At 40.6% G+C, this 17500-nt stretch overlaps 1 protein-coding gene across 4 annotated transcripts in view; it reads right to left on the reverse strand.

Moving 5' to 3' along the window:
* Positions 1 to 16847, reverse strand: part of Sec24AB (Protein transport protein Sec24AB) — an 18426-nt gene extending 1579 nt beyond the window's left edge. The window contains exons 1-14 of one of the 4 annotated variants that reach the window (XM_043007087.2): positions 16708 to 16847; positions 10132 to 10595; positions 9044 to 9151; positions 7266 to 8893; positions 6649 to 6801; positions 6308 to 6469; positions 5596 to 5707; positions 5239 to 5438; positions 4636 to 4806; positions 4222 to 4424; positions 3805 to 3989; positions 3360 to 3646; positions 693 to 854; positions 1 to 224 (exon numbers count right to left, since the gene is read on the reverse strand). The exon at positions 1 to 224 is cut by the window's left edge and continues 60 nt beyond it. In XM_043007087.2, coding sequence (XP_042863021.2) covers positions 1 to 224; positions 693 to 854; positions 3360 to 3646; positions 3805 to 3989; positions 4222 to 4424; positions 4636 to 4806; positions 5239 to 5438; positions 5596 to 5707; positions 6308 to 6469; positions 6649 to 6801; positions 7266 to 8893; positions 9044 to 9151; positions 10132 to 10594 — 4058 coding nt within the window. In that variant the 5' untranslated portion in view covers position 10595; positions 16708 to 16847. Of the gene's footprint in view, positions 225 to 692; positions 855 to 3359; positions 3647 to 3804; positions 3990 to 4221; positions 4425 to 4635; positions 4807 to 5238; positions 5439 to 5595; positions 5708 to 6307; positions 6470 to 6648; positions 6802 to 7265; positions 8894 to 9043; positions 9152 to 10131; positions 10596 to 16652 lie in introns of all 4 variants that reach the window. The other 3 variants (XM_043007086.2, XM_086552840.1, XM_043007088.2) reach the window with 3 other exon arrangements.
* Positions 16848 to 17500: the final 653 nt, after the last annotated feature.

Below are 17500 nucleotides of genomic sequence, written 5' to 3' on the forward strand. Positions count from 1 at the left end.
TGGAGGAGGTGCGACTGGCTCGTGTCTAGCACAGGAAGAGCATCATCGTAGAGTGGCTGTGGAATGGCTGCATAGCTAGGGACGCCAAGGGTCGCTTCCACCCACTCCGAGGACACCATCGACCGCACATAGATGTAGATGCTGCTACCTGCATCCATCAAGTAGGCTCCAGTTCGCTCTAGGCGTTCTGCTGACAAGTGCAGGCGTACGGGCTGGGGTATCACCTAGGGAAATGCAAGGCAGAATTATCTAAGGGCTTCAATGACGAATGCATAACAGGAGTTTCTTCTTTTTACCCATAATTTATTTTTAAAAATATCAACAGCTGAAAACCACTTTACTGATAAAATTTCTATATGACAAAAACAACTAACCTGATCATCAATGCTGAAGGCACTGACAAAATCTATCACCCAAAACACCCTACCTGATCATCAATGCTGAAGGCACTGACAAAATCTATCAACCAAAACAACCTACCTGATCATCAATGCTGAAGGCACTGACAAAATCTATCAACCAAAACAACCTACCTGATCATCAATGCTGAAGCCACTGACAAAATTTATCACCCAAAACACCCTACCTGATCATCAATGCTGAAGGCACTGACAAAATCTATCAACCAAAACAACCTACCTGATCATCAATGCTGAAGGCACTGACAAAATCTATCAACCAAAACAACCTACCTGATCATCAATGTTGAGGGCACCTTTATCAGACAAGGTATGGATTGGGTAAAGGTCTGGGTACAGCTTGGTCATGAGATGGCGCAATGGTAGTGACTTCAGCTCGCACATCTCGTACAGCCGATCATCCAGCTTTGTGCTTGTCCCTGACCGCAAAGCAATCTGAGACAAAGAAAATTGGGAATGCAGTGAATTACATTAATTTTCAACAATTAAAGAGAAACAGAAAAAACAATACACAACAGCATTCCTTTAAATCAAACTGTAATGGTTATAAAGAATCAGAGGTTCTAATCTTCACCTATGCAATATCTTTATGATGGCACTTAGGCAATGTTGTGTCATTTTCCCAAGCTATAAAAGGGTCATCCTCTTTCCTACTGACTTCATTTTTTTTTTTTTTTTTTAATCATAATTTTCTTTATCATCCATCTACTATAGGCTATCAATATTTCATTTAAAAAACAACCATTGAAAAAAAAAAAAAAAAAAAAAACTATTTGCCAGCCTGTTTATATGAAACATTGACCTTTTTTTTCTATGTAAATTTTACCCATGTCCTTTAAGTTTTTAAATAATTTTCTCAGGGGACAAGGCAGTGTATGTAATTCCTTGTAATTGTTGCTTGTTATTGTAATTGCAAGAAATGTATTTCCATAAAAAAAAATATTACAAGGCATGTAGCAACACAGGCATATAGCACTTGGCCTCATCCAGAGTGGGCAAGAATTCCGAGGCATTAGGCTTAGACGTTTGAAATATGCTGGCGTTTCGACCATTTAGAGCCAAAATAGCCTTGTCGTTAACAGGTTAAACAAATACCAACATTTCATGGGTTATCAAATAAGCTGGTCCTTAACTTGAGCTTAATCACTATTAAATGGAGGTATTGTCACCTTTTTTTTTTAAGGGGGGGGACTAAAAGTAATTTATAATTATGATTGAAACAATCAGATCCTTTCCTGACCCTAATCAATGAGACAAGTATGTATGGACCCTTTCATCAATGTTATGTGAGGAAGAAACATGGAATAATGTCAGCATCAAGAATTGGTTATCTTCTGAGAAAGAATATACATTTTTGTTGGTCTATCACCGACTCTGCCTTTGCACCAAATCATGCCATCCGCTGCTAATGGGTTAATGTCTAGATTCCTTTTGTGGCATTTCTGTCATAGCTGTAATGAATACCAATTCCAGAAATAATATGGTTAATACTATCAACAACCTGCAATGTGGCCTGTCTTGACCTGAACCACACAAAATATCTTAAGAGAAAAGAGTTCACACTAATATTTGCTAGTTCTACTCATCTGAGATAGTTCTTCTTTGCTTCATGTAGCTATAAAACATTTTAAGTATACCAATTTATTTTTGTTCCCGTTCCCGACGGGGCTATTTTGGCTCCAAATGGTCGAAATGCCAGGATATTCTAACGCATAAGCCGTACGTGTCAGGATTCTTGGCTGCACTAGCCGCAAGCGAGCGCTGAATGCCCACTCACCCGGCGCACTAACCTTGACAAAATAACTCATCCCCAGCGTCTGACCCAAAAACCACTAGACGTGATATCTTGTCACCCGTCGTTAACAGGTTAATTTGAAAATGAAGCCACCACTCTGCATATTTAGGATGAGGGAAATCTTGCTACCACTTGGGGCAACTGAGGCAAGATTAACCCTTTTTAGATAAGCTGTATGTGATTGCAGAACCCCTAAAGATGCGCATAATTTGGGTGAGTGGCCGCAATAGGTAGGTGCGCGTGATTGCCATAAGAATCACATAGTTTTTGTTTTATTTGTTTTCTGCAGCCTTGATACCTTGTAAATCCATTTCAAAAACTTTTGCAACAAGTGTTTGTTAGTCTTACATTCAAAAAATTTTAAATCCATAAAACCAATTTATATATAGTGATTACAAAGTTTATATTTAAATAAAAACATTGGTCTTACAAAACTTCAATTATCTTTAAAATGAAATAAATAATATTTAAAGTCAGGTGCCAATAAATCAATCGTATAGTGACTAGAGTATATAAACACTAAAAAGTTCAAATTGTTAACTTGACCTTTGACCAGAACAGCAGTCTGATGTATCATTTGCTTTGGTCTTAAAAAGTGAGAGCATTATGAAAGCAATGTGTGCCTGTCATTATCAACTCATTGCAGACAGGGCTGTTTTGGCTCCAAATGGTCTAAACGCCGGGGTATTTCAAGCATGTAAGCCTAACTCCTCGGGCTATTCGCCCACTCTGGCCGCGGCCAAGGCTACATGCCCAATCACCCAGTGCGTCAGCCAGATGGAAAGCCATGAAAAAATATCTTGTCCCTGGAGGTTGGTAAGTAAATGGAACTTGTTGTCTGACATTTCCTTTAGTCTTTTTATGAACATTTTTCATTTCTAGACTGTATCATGTATAGCTTCTGTCTCTTTGAGTGAAGAAGACTGCAGAAATATTCATTGCCATAAGCATAGTCATTACTTATTGTCATCTATGACTAATCCAAGACTTCTGACATCATTGAAAGCAAGGTAATTTTTGTATACTGATGAGCTGTAACACTTCCAAAACCTCAGAAAAATATCATATTGTGAAATCTCCATTTCACCCCTAAAAAGACTGTTATGCACTCCTTCAAAAAGAAACAAAACAAACCCAGTTCTTACCGACTTAAACAGTGCTAGCGTGTAGAGTGGCAGGAGACTCATATTGGGACACACTTCCAAGGCCCCGTGTGCAGGGCTCGACAGTCCCATCTTAAAGGCGGTGAGGGCATCAACACAGGCATTGACCAGGGCATCACGGGCATCAGAGAGGGAGGAGGTAAGGGAGCGATCTACTGCCATCTTGGCCAAGAGGCCGATCACTGCCTGTTGATCAGCTGATGTCACCACTTCATGGATGTTCGGGGTGACGGGAAGGCATAACGTGTGCACCCGAATGCGTCTCTCACCTGAAAGATTTTTCAAATATTGTACAAATTTTAATGTACTTCAGTTCCAACTCACTTATTTACAATCAGCACTGCAAGAAATTACTCTTTACTCTTGATATAAAGATGAATAACTTACAGAAAAATATACCACTTTTGGAATTGGCCAAGAGCCTTACCTCTACTAGATGTGTAGAGGAGAGCTGCCTGGAAGCAAGCGGTGCGGATGTTGTGGAGTGGCTCTTCGATGTTCACTTGCATGCCAAAGCCTGCATCGGGGTTGATGTTGGGTAGAGAAAGCAAATCAGTAGACCGCACAAAGAAGTTGCCGTGGAAATTTGTGATGGCTAGTCCCCGCGTCGCTCTGTGGATTAGATGAAATATAAATTAGTAAGCATGAGACAAGCACACAAAACTCTCAAAGACATTTGAGTATACACACAAACAAACATTGCCATACACACTGCATACAAATAACTTCTCTGCTATATATATATCAATCTTTGTGAAAATAGCACACATGGATACTCCAATACAATTTACTTATACTTAATCTTATTAATAACATGAAAATAAGAATGTGAAAATAAATCTACCTAATTCTCATGACTGCCTCAAAGCCAATCTTGCGGGTGATGTAGCGTGTGAGGCATGCAGTGAAGGGCCCGACAGTGGGTTGGTTTCTGGCTACATGGAATCCAGGGAAGTGGTGGATGCATCCACCCGAGAACTTGCTGATCCCTGTTAACGTAGCCATGTCAACATACTGCGAATTCAGGGCAAACAGGTCCACTGCAATCTGGAAAAATGATATACTTTTATATAACATACATACATAAATATATTTTGCATATGTATATGTAGACTATGTGTAAATGTTGCTTGGGAAAAAAAGATTAAAATAAATTCCAATCTATACACAAAGGTGAAATTTTGATCCAAATTACCAATGTGAAAAAAAAAATCCTTTATAAAACTCAAAAACAGACTCATATTGCTTCAGTGTTTACCTGTTGGCCAGAGCAGTCAAGGGAAAGCTTTTTGTAGAAGTCGGTGGCTGGCCCCATGTTCTGGATGTCGCTCCCAGCCCTCTGGTTAGGGTCCTCTCTTGGCTGAAGTGCGCCTGGGCCGACAGAGGGTAGTGTTGTCGTCATAACAGTGATGCGACCACCTATGGGGCTCTGTCAGGGGGAAGGGGGAAGTTGCATTAATAAAAACGTAGTACATATAATTCAGCAGTGATTACAATGTGATGTTTGGGGGTTGCCTCAGTACAGTGTTAACTAGAGACTAGTAAAGCCATCAAGTGAGACAGGTTGAAGTTGTGCTACTGTCCAAGACTAGGAAGGGCATCCACTTGGGGGAACAGCCTCTCACTACCGTATGAAGTTCATTCAAATGAGGACACTACCCCAGCCCTTGTGAGTGTGGGAGTTTATGATATACAACCGATCATGATATCTGATGTGTCATGATCTATTAATATGCTAAATTTCATTTCTTATCATTTACAAAGTATAAACAAAAGAATAATAACAAAGGATAGAAAAAAAGAATAACAGACAACTAGATATAAATCAATACATTAACTGGAAAAAATAAAATAAAATCACCATTAGTTTGTAAGCTGCCTGAAGTGCTGGGCCAAGTGCTGACTGCGTTTGGAAAGTCCCAGCCTGCGACTCGGGCAGCTTTGATAACAACTCTTCTATCAATGTACGGCTTTGCTCCAGGTTGACAAGCAGGTCCTCAGGGTTCGGCACAAACATCTCAGAGACCTCACCAACTTCAAGGATCTGTACACTTTTCTGATCTATGGAAGCAAGGGTAATATATACTTCATAAACTGTATGTGTAGTCTTCTAAGTATAAAATGCAAGCATAAAAATATATCAAATGTCTGATCTCGGTAAACAAAAAAGTATAAACATCCACATCTCGCCGAGTACAAAATAAAAAACCCTCCCTACCTTCACCCATCCGATAAAACTGGACATTGTTGGAGAACGTGATGAAGCCGATCATAGTACGCCTGTCCCCTGGGATCTTGTCCAGCTGTGCAAGCAATGTGTCGCATACGATCTGAAAATGTAAACATCTTGCTTATATAGTTCAAGTATTGTATGATATACAATATTAGTGTTGACACATTAGCTATGAGTTGATATTAACTATTTTTCAAATTAAGTATCATCTGGTATGGGCCATGTTCCTAGACTTCATTAATTTTCATCATGACTATTCAAGTTGCAATCAGTGCTTCTACTTGGTCCACCAGAAAAGGTTTAAAATCCCAGTAATATTTGTAATATCGAAAGGTTCCTCCTTACCCTTCATACTTTGGGATACAATACATTTTGTGTGTAGTAGCAACTCATAGTGTTAGGTGCAAGGTAGCGTTTGAATTTTTGGGGTTATTTCCTGATGCAATCTTTTTATCATTTGTCATGTATTATGGCAGTTTGGGATTATCTTCAGTATGTGAAGATTGACTTGAATTTTGAAAGTATCAAATATCAAGAGAAATCAAAATTACCTAATCTAACAGACATACCAAATACAAGACAGAATTTCTTGTTTTATACATAGAAATATATCTCACCCAAACTTTACCACAATGAAATCTGCTTAAAAATTAATCTGCTTGCTCTCTGAATTTCAAACTGCATTAGTCTTCCCTACCTTAAGATAACCAGTGTCAACAGCCTGTCGCGATACGTCTAACACCCAGAGGTAGGTGGCTGGCTGTGGTGGCCGCAGCATGTATTCTTGTGGGGCTATGAATTCTATTGTGGCCTCTTTCACCTCTGGTCGTCTTGATGGGTCTCCATATGTCCTGCTGACCTGGTTTTGTAGTGGAACAAAATATATATAAAATACTTTTTTGTGTAGAATCTCCTCTAATCTACATTTTTATTCTAATCTTACTTTTCATTGAACTACCAACAATTGAGTAATTAATATCTTTCATCCTAAAACTACCCTCTTTTTCATTATCAAAAACAGAAACAATGTCTGCTTACTGGATCATACTGGAATTCCTCTGGTAAATCATTAACCCTAAAACAAAGGTTGCACTCCCATCTTCGCTCCCCTTTGAACACAACAAAGGGATTAATGTAAGTGCGACACGATCGACAACGCACTATTGTGTTACAGCTTACAACAGGCAGGTGCTGAAAAAGAAGTTTAATCACTGATTAATATAGAATTCCATTATATGATTGATCTTTCCATTTTTTTTTTTCTCCCCCAAGATTATAATACAAATGAGAGTATATACAAAAAAGTGTTTGAGATGATGGTCAAAAGAAAATGATAACCTTCTGACATACAAAGTGATTCTACTAACACTTCAACAACAGTCCAAAGTATCACATACGACAAAATAATTATCACTTCACATTGAAACATCACTATGAAAGAAAAGTTGTCATTTTTATTTGAAATAATGACAATGTTAACTACCACAAATCTTTCAAAATTAACCAGTATGAATCCATGAATTGCTTAGTAAAGCATTAAATATTCACAGTATATCAAAGAATATTACTGACAATTGAATAATGAAAGAACATTGTGGTAGGTGAGTATGTGCTTGAGTATGTTCATGAAAATCTTATGCATCACTCGTCCTCACCTCTAAGTCCTTAAAAGGATGAATGAGTATCCCAAAGGGTAGCCGTGACTTTTGCATCACTGACTTTGTCTCTGGAACCTTTGTTATTGTACACCGGAAAATGTCTGGTGAGCAATTGGGTAGATACTCTTGAAGTAAAACTGGCTTCGGGGGCACCACTGCTTCAGATGGCAAGATCTGCCGCTGCTGCAGAAGGTCTATTTGCTGTGTCCCCCAGCCTTTGTTCCAGCCCTCACGTGTCACCGACAGGCCACCCAGCTGCTGAGACAGCTGGTTCACACCTGGTGGCGCTCCTGGCCTCGAGGGAGGGGGATATTTCTGTCCTGGCTGAGGCTGGCTGGGATACTGGGGCATGGTCCCTTGCATAGCATTGTGTTGGGTCTGGTTTGGCATTCTTGGAGGTTGCTGGTAGCCCATGGGTGGAGTACCCATTGAAGTGGGTGGAGGACCCATTGACAATGGTGGACCCATTGATGGTGGTGAAGGACCCATTGACGATGGTGGACCCATTGATGGTGGTGAAGGACCCATTGATGTTGGTGGAGGGCCCATTGATGGTGGTGCACCCATAGATGTTGGTGGAGGGCCCATTGATGGTGGTGCACCCCTTAACGTTGGTGGAGGGCCCATTGATGGTGGTGCACCCATAGATGTTGGTGGAGGGCCCATTGATGGTGGTGCTCCCACTGATGTTGGTGGAGGGCCCATTGATGGCCCACCCATTGAGGTTGGTGTCGCCCCCATCAACATAGGTGGAGGACCAACTGTTTTAGGAGGCCCCATTCCTGTTGATGGAGGACCAACACCCATTGGTGGTCGTTGGCCCATTAATGTTGGTGGTGGGGCCATTGATCCTGGAATTGAATTCATGCCCATTGATGTTGGTGGGTGTCCCATGGAAGTAGGTACAGACCCCACTGACATAGGTGGTAGATGTCCCCTTGGCATCATAGTAGGTCCTGCTGGCCTAGATGGTTGGGCTGAAGACCCTGCAGGGGAATACACATTGTTATGTTGTGGCACAAACTGTCCTGGGGCACTGGGCTGTCCATTACCAAACATGGGGTTTCTAACTGGAGGACCATTAAATTGAGGAGCACTAGTGGGCACACTGGAAACTGAAGGAGCTGTGGTTGATGGTGGGCCACTGGAAGGAGGAACACTGGATGATGGGCCCAGGGGAGACGGGCCACTGTGACCACCAATCACTGGAGGTCTGACAAGCGACGGCGCACTTGTTGGTGGCTTCGGAGAGGGGTTGCTGTTGACTGGTGGTGGTACTGCACTGGAGGTGGGAGGAGGAATACTTTTTGGCAACTCTGACCCATACAAATTAGCCTGCGGTCCATTCATCACTTGAGCACCACTTGGAAGCTGAGGCTTCACAGTTCTGTCCAAGGACACATTGTTAACATAGGAACCACTGGCAGCTTCTTCACTAGATGAAGGTTGGGAGGAGGGAGGCACATTGGCAGGGGCATTACTAGTGGGGCCGGCTGCACTCCCACTTCCAGAAATGCTGGGAGAGGGCATCCTGGGGGTGCTCTTCCCCGAGCTCCCCCCAGACTTTGGGTGTAGCATGCCCATGCTGGACGCTTCGCTCAGATTCGTCATGGATCCACTGGGTGCTGTAAAAAATAATTCCAATTATATTGGTGTTCCATTCCACATACTCAAATCTCTACACTGAGTTCCCACAACATACTGAGGTAATCCTCAAAACTTTGGCATATCTGCAGGAGGAGGGAAGCACACAGGAGCTGAGACAAGCCACTTACTGTGGCCCGAGTCAGGCGTGGCCTGCATCTCCATGCGGTCAAGCTGAGGAGTAGGGATGGGGGAAGGCTGGCGAGAGGACCGGTTAGATGATCGGTTAGAGAGTGGCTCTGTGGACATCCAAACATATGCCCAACAAGGTTAGTACACTACTAGAGTGATACAACATGCAAACATCACATCCAAAAGTACTCTTCAAATATACAAAATAATAGAGAAACAATTTTCTTGAGAGTGAAAGCAAGGAATGTAAGACATTGGAAGATGAAACTACTTCTACAAGCCCACACGTGAAGCACACTTTTGTTACAAAAGATACTATGGAGATCAAGAAAATAATGCTGAAAGTCAGAAATTTGCACTATCAAAAAAAATCTTACACAGTCCAATTCGGAGCTCTATTTTTTTGCATGTAAACTTAATAGGATTTTAGTAATATTCTTCACTTCCATAATATCGATATAAATGGCTTTGTCTATTTGTTAGTCATTAATCCATAAACCTATTGGTGCCAGGCAACTTGAAATCTAATCTTGGGATTTTTTCACTCCCACCGGATGATGTCCTATCACTTCTTCATCATTATCTATGTATATACTCAGGAGTTCCATTTGCATAGACACATTCTTCTTTATTTGTGAAAATAATATCAACAAATACAAAAAATTCCTTTTATCCCCTCGTTGAATGGGGCGGGTGAACACTTGGAGAGATCGTGTTTTTAATCACTGTGCGCAATTGTTATCTAGCCGGCGGGAGCAGCATTAGGCAAATATAAGCCCTGGCATGAATGGGGTAAGCAAGAATATATAGAAAGGAAAATATCTTGAATTGCATTATATATCCATGCATAACAAAGCATGAGGGAGGAGAAAGGGAAACATTCATGCACATCTTAATTAAACTTAGTCTTGTATAAAAAAAAAAAATTACATCTTACTTATAACTAATCTCCATACAAAATCTAGATTTGCCCTGACAGCAGCTAAGCATCCAAAAACACCTACAGAACATGGAACAAGCACACCAACTACAAGGGGTCAAAAAAGATTAGAACACCTTGCTTGTCTCCTTGCTTGCTTCCACTCACCTGGGAGACTGGTGGGCGGCGAGGGCCTTTGGTGTCCATTCAGCATGGGGCTGGGGGGTCCAGAGGCCACTGGGTTGGGCCCCGTGGACAGCTTGGCAGCTGGACCAGAGGGAGGCACATTGGGCATGGGGGGCTGACCCACAGGTCTCTGAGGGGGCCCTAATGGTGGCTGAGTAGGAGGACCCAAGGGTGCCCGGGTGGGAGGTCCCGCTGGAGGTCCCATGGGGGGTCCTGGAGGAGGTGGTCCCATCTGGCCATTGACAAGTGGTGCCCTAGTAGATGGGGCTAAGGGAGGGCCATTCATGAGGGGGCCATTCAGTCTTGGGGGAGCCATTGGGGGTGCAAGGCCAGGCCCAGGAGGTTTCATGCCCATGGGAGGCCCTGCTGGAGGGGCGCCGGGGAACCGGTGGGGCTGCGGCTGCCTCGGCCCCCCGCCATTTATCATTGGCGGTGGTTGCTGCATCCTAGAACAATGGGGAAGTTGTGATATAGTGTATTTAGATACCTATTTAGTAATTCAAAGCATATGATACAAATATCCTAATAATTCCTTATTTCTAGTCAATTACACTCCCAACTTGGACCAGTTCCTTTCAGCACTTATGAAATAGCACTCTTCTTTTATCAAACCTCTTACTCTTTTTTATATATACCTTTCACTTATTGCATCTGTTGCCAAGCTAAAATAAAACGAAAAATTTTCTGAAAAAATAAGAAACACATAATAAAGCTCAGGATGTACAAATCTTATAAATAAAAAAATCTTCCCTGCGAACAATAATAGTTATCCTATGGCGATGGTGCGCATAATGACTGAACTAGCGGTCAAGCCGGTTGCTGTACGATGTTAGCAGCATCGGCTAAAAATTAGAGGGATGGGGAAAGTCTTTTCTCCGCCCTCCGGGTACCACAACTACCCTAAATAGCTGAGTCACAAAACAAGGGTTTAAACTGATTTTGGAACCCTGTAGCTCTGAAGCTAGCACCGTTATAGCCATAATACATGATGCTGCCATGTCACATATGTTGTGACACCCAGCATTACATACTTTTAGCTGCATCACACATAAATGATACCCCCCGTCGTCATTGGGTTAATACCAATGCTTTTCTTGTATCAAATTACCATAAAAAAATTATATAGAAAATCATAATAACAAACAATAACAACAATCATGAAGACAACAGATGTAATGGATAAAAAAAAATATGAGCACATAAGCTTGGCAATACTTATCTGGTTAACAAAACAAAAACACTTTTTTTTAGACCAAACACACTACCATATTGATACAATGGCAGACAAACCAACTATAGAGAAAATAGGTTTCATAGACTTATCATATTTCTAGTGGATTTTTATTACCACTTAATTTCCTCGCTATATAATCCACTGAGAGAAAATTCTGCAGATAAACCAAGACACTGGATCTGTGCCAACAAGAGCCATGGGCTTATATTAACCTTGGTTGTTGGTGTTTATTGTCTCTTCCTATAAAATACAAATAAACAATCTGAGAGAGAGCTAAGGTATATAAATAACCAAAAGACTAATCATAAAAAAATAATACAAGGTATCTATTATCACCGGAGAAAAAACAAGTCTCTCTCCTGTCACCCATAAAACACACTATCAAACCTTTGTCAAATCTTTACCCATAATCATTGTTGCTTGGATATGTTATTGTGCTTGTGCTTGGGTGTGTGCATTTGTGCATGTGCTTGTGTATGTGTTGGCTGATACCTAGCAGCTTCATTTCTTGTTTATATGCTCCCTTGAATATATAAAACAAAACAATTTACATGTCTATGGACCCTTTGACAGACTACTACATTACACAGCACACCTTAATCCCCTCGATAGTCAAATTTTGTTCAGCCTAACACTCAAGTATCAGGGTTAAAAGGAAACCCCTTCAACATTTGCTAAAATTGAAAGAAAATAACCTTGAATCTATAGTCACCTAGTTAGTTTGTACAATTTATCAATTAAAAAGTATGATTAAATTAAATTCCCATGAAGCTGAATTTTCTACCATATGAAACCTTCTTTCAACACACTCTTGCAAAGCCAATTTTCCATACTGACCATTATCTCAGACTCATATTCCCTTCCTATTAATACAAGAAAGAGGGTATACTTTTTATCTTGGAAATGCTACAAGTTGGAGAGTAATAACAATTATACAAAACTCAACAAAATTTAGGAATACTTAAGAAAATGCATATGCCTAATGCATTCATACTAAAATATATTTAACTCCAAATATACCATGCTACCTTTGATTAACCCATTCACGCCGGGGCCATTCCGGCTTTGCACGGTCACTATACCGAGGTTTTCGAACGCATCATCCGAACGCTTCGAGATTCTCGGGCGCACGGGCCGCGAGCCTGGGCTGCCCGCTCTCTCACCCCGAGCGCCGGCCTTGGCCAGATATCTCGGCGGCGGCGTCTGACGCGAAAACCACGAAACGTGTCAGCACGTCATCCGGCGTGAGTGGGTTAAGTTCAGCTTTCATCTATTTACTAAGCTTTTTCAAGCATCCCATTGGGTGCAAAGTATGAACTAAATAGATAATCTATCATAATTAGTGTTTAATCGTAAATCAAATAAAAACTGAAAACAATGAGTTGGAGTTAGCATAGTATGTCTAGAGCTAGCACAATGAAATTTCTTTGTAAAAATGTTGTGGTATGACTGAGATTCGTGATAAATACAAGACAACCAAAATAATGCTTGTAGACCTACGTAGCACTTTTTTTTTTTTTTTGCATAACGTGGCTTCCATTGTAATCAGTATATGGAATTGATGGATTGATGAAATCAACGACCCTGTTCTCATATTTGCACTGCAAATTGAAAATTGACTTTAGCATAAATATAAAATTTACAATAACCCCTTCAAATTCTAACCTTCACCGATATACAATCAACTGATATTTCTTCAGTTTTTCATCAAATGTGGACTAGTTCAATTCATATATAGACAATAACTAATGCAATTTCATGTTGTTTGATGGTAAGAACATTGCAGAGTTCAATAGTCTAAGGCAGTTTGAAGCCATTTATCATATCAAAGATGAGGCTGTATAACCTGCAATAAGACATTACTAAAACAGGAACCAGTTGAGCTTCAATCCTGTAGAACATAAGTCCAGGAGGTTTGTTATCTCTTTCACCAAGGCGTCATCTCACAGGTACGTCATAAATGCACAACAAAAGGTTACTTTAAACAGGAATATGATACTCGCAGCACTTCCTTCAACCTTCATCCAGTACTGATGAACAATTGACAGATGTTTTATCAAATGTGAACTTGTTTTGAAAGGAGCTATCTATCCCCTAAACAGTGTGTTCAGTTCATCTATTTATAACAACCCATGAGAGCTACCTTTCGACTGACAGGCCAAGCATAACATTTTCATGTTCCTTCTTGTTCGAGACTACGAGCTCAACTTACTGAGCCAGTTTAGAGCCTGGAGTTGTAATATGAAAATGTGTGTTTGTGGTATTGATTCTAAGAGGGGATATGTATTAACCCATTGCCATCAGGGAGCCTAATGACCTAACTGATCGTCAAGACCGGCGGTCTACAACACTAGCAGCACCAGCTAAAAAATAAAGGAATTGGGAAAGGGTTTTCTCCGCCCTCTGGGTAGCGCAGATTAGCCCAAACACTATTTTTCCATAAATACATCATAAAATGCGAGTTTAGGATGACTTTGGAACCCTGTAGCTCTGGAGCTACCGCCATTACAGCCATAATACTTCATGACTGTGTGCGCGCTTCAACTGAGAGCAGATCCCAATGTTGCGTCATGTATGCATTGACACTCGTATCTTAGGCCTAATCGGTGCCAAAATGTATGTCTTGACACCCATACACAATGGGTTAACAGAATACATTTTGACAATTTTTTATCAGTGTACATGGTACACTGTGTGAAATTGAATAAATTGGTCACTATAATTTTTTACATTAATTATCTTTTTACCACATTGGAAGTCTTTCCTGCACTCTTTATTGCAATTATCGTACTGTAAACACCTTAAAATGACCACTTAAATAAAGCACAAGTTTGATATTTCTAACAATATTTACCATAAACGGGTCATATCTATAATAACACTCACCACGAGTACACTTGGTTCACTTCACGACAAAGATCAAAATGACAATTGTTGTAAAAAAAAAAAAAAAAAAAAGCTGGTAGATATTGTGCAAGACAAATGTTCTTCAATATCCATAAAAATATCACAAATTGCGTAAAATTTCGTAGTAAGTAAAATTTAAAAATGGAATGCTAAACACACAATAAGAGCCACTATAAATGTAAAACTTTGCATTGTTTCAGGATTATTTAGCTTACTAGAGGTGTGCAATGTCATCTGTTACCTACCAAAGATGCTTACAGTATTGTTTACATTCCAACAGATTTAAGATAACGAGGTCTGTGTTTTTTTTTCCTTGCTGATGCAATATTTGAACCTTGATTGGGTAAATTTTCTGAACAATTTTCTGCGTTAGGAAATACCACAAAAGTGGTATCGATGGATTCCTCTCAACCTCTACTATTCATTTATAGTGAAATTAATGAGCGCTTGCACCCCTGAAGCCCACAATCTGGGTCCCGATAGTAGGGGAGGGCATGAAGTAGATCAGGGAAATTGCAGGGTAAAATATGAATTCCGGCCATATTTCATATGCAAAATCTTGCCCAATTACCTACCTAACTTTGCTTAGGTTTGAAGTTTGCCCTAGCCACTTCGTGCTACCTCGTGCTACTTAGGTATCACGAAAACCTTAACCCAACTACCTACCTCACTTTGCCTAGTTTTGAAGTCAGCCTTTGCGAAGAGGGAGCTACGCCCCCCTGTGGATCTCCTCTATTCAGGGCACTTCGTGATACTTATAATGCGTAATTAGTCCTGTAGATGATAATGCCGCGACCACGAATAACCCTCACACTGCGCCATGATGACAGCAAGTGAGTCATCGTCTTATATATTCCTCAGGATAGGAAACTGGGACCGATGATGACACGACCACTCAATAGAGGGCACTCTTTAATTATACTGTAAACAATGGGGAATATTGCGCCATCTGTTGAGAGAACATAACAGCACATGCAGGTAATTCCTTGGGGGTTTCCAGTCCACAGCTTGCTACTATATGTTTAAATTTCAGGGCGAGGATGGTGGATTCGGGATATCTTGCCCAAGGTATGTTGCACGAAGTGCCCTAAAAAGGGGGAGTCCAGGGGGGCAAAGCCCCCCCTTGGCTAGGGATTAATTCAAAACTAGGCAAAGTTAGGCAAGTCATTGGGTTAAGATTTTGCAAGCGAAATATGCCCCGAAGTAGGACGAGGTAACACGAAGTGCCTTAAAAAAAAGAGACCCAGATTGTGGGGTCCAGGGGTGCAAGCGCTCATTAATTTCACTGTATATGAATAGTAGAGGTTGAGAGGAATCCATCGATACCACTTTTGTGGTATTTCGTAATGCGGCGTTGTTCGGAAAATTTACCCTTGATTGCACTGCAACCAAGGGGGTCCCCACATTTATGTCAACTTTCGTTGTCTCATTAAGTATTATCTAGATTTCTTCTAATCACATCAAAATATACAAGAAATTATAAATCCTGGACAATCATGTTTATCATTGGAGAAAAAAAATTGACTTTGTGTCACGTAAGCAAACAAGACCAAGCTCTCTCTTGCAACAATATTCAACGTGGGAGTTTGTTGACCTTATCCAGAGGGCAAAATCTGGGATACAGTAGCGATCACTTAACACTGCACTACCACTTAGTTGGACTTGTGATTAGAGGTCTAGAGGACAGTATGGTTGTTGGGGTTCGATAAAACAAAGCCATATCAATCCTGAGAGAAAAATAAAGTTGAAAGCCACTGTGGGTGTGTTCTATGCAATGAGAATTATTGTCTGGGTTTAGGCTGGAAATATACTCAAAGGGGAATTGATGTGACACTGAGAAAGCACAATTTCTTTTTGAACAGCTGTAGTCCCCAAGCAGTTTGATAAACAAGGGCAAATAAAATAAGAAGATAATTACATTCCGAAAACGTCACCAAATGAAGCACATTTTAAAGAATAAACAAAGACATGACACCAATACTGCAAGTCAAGTAATCTTTGTTCTATCACCACATAATAGTCATTCCAACCACAAATTTCTTCGATTTCATCACAGCGTCGCACCAAACGCATATCCAATAGAGAATAAATAAGAAAAAAATGAATCGGCTTCGAGTTTAATCAAAGAAATGTCACATTCGCCCAGAAATCACTCGTCATTCACTCCCCCCATATTTCTCGCCATTTCCCCACCTTCTCCCTTCTTTACTCTCTTTCTAGCCATTATTTTGGATTTTCCTCTCTTTAACTTCCCGTCTACCTTTAAGAAACCCTGATTTGAATTCCTTACAGACACCTAAAATAACGAAAAAAATACACGTAGAAAATCCCTCTCACCAACAACTCCTCCTCGAAAACAAACCTGTCATTTCTCCCCATTGCCCATCGAAGATCCCTCTTCTCTCCCTCTTCCTTACCTCCTCTCCTTCAAATTCCCCCTTAGGAAGGTATCTCGGTGCTCAAAACTCCTCTCGGGCGTCACGGAGAGAGAAAATTCGAGGAAAACAACATCATCACCGAGCCATCTTCATCAGCTGTGTGACGGAAGTGACGTCATGACGATCTCACTGCACATGCGTGGAGTTGGTTCGGGAGTCGCCAGTGTTCGCTCGATTATTTAATTTGGGATTATTTGTTTAGGGCGTTTGGGGATTCATTCGAGGATTTTGAGTTAAGAGGACAGATTTTCTATCTAGTCTCAAGTACTTGGGGAGATTTTTTATATGTTTTCTTGGGTATTTGTCTCAATATTAAATGACGGGTTTTAGTAATGTTGCCATATGAGGTTCCAGCGAGGCCGAGACATGTGGCAGATTTCCCATGATGCTCAGCAATACCAGGGAAATTTGGCCTTATTAGAACATTTTTTCGCCCTTTTAGAGTGTTTTTCTTGGTTGCAGAGCCCAAAGAAATATTTCTAAAGGTTCGAAATGCATTTACAAAGTGATTCTTCTTCAAATGGAGATATATGGTATGTCCTTATGTAATATATCGCTTCTCCCTGTCTCTTTCTCGTACGCGCTTGGCCCTGACCTATTAATATCAGTCTGCTACTTAAACATTATTTTCTTTAATATCCTTCAAGGTACTTTCCGTGGATGGCGTATTATAGTACTGAATGTAATGATTAGTCGATTGGTATGGTAATATTTAGGAATACCACTCATACGTATCTGATAAGCCATTACTTGCTTCATAACACTATCATGA

The sequence above is a fragment of the Penaeus japonicus genome, unplaced genomic scaffold (assembly GCF_977035675.1).
Source record: "Penaeus japonicus unplaced genomic scaffold, GWHDUDI00000001_assembly GWHDUDI00000027, whole genome shotgun sequence".
In the NCBI taxonomy this organism is placed as follows: domain Eukaryota; kingdom Metazoa; phylum Arthropoda; class Malacostraca; order Decapoda; family Penaeidae; genus Penaeus; species Penaeus japonicus.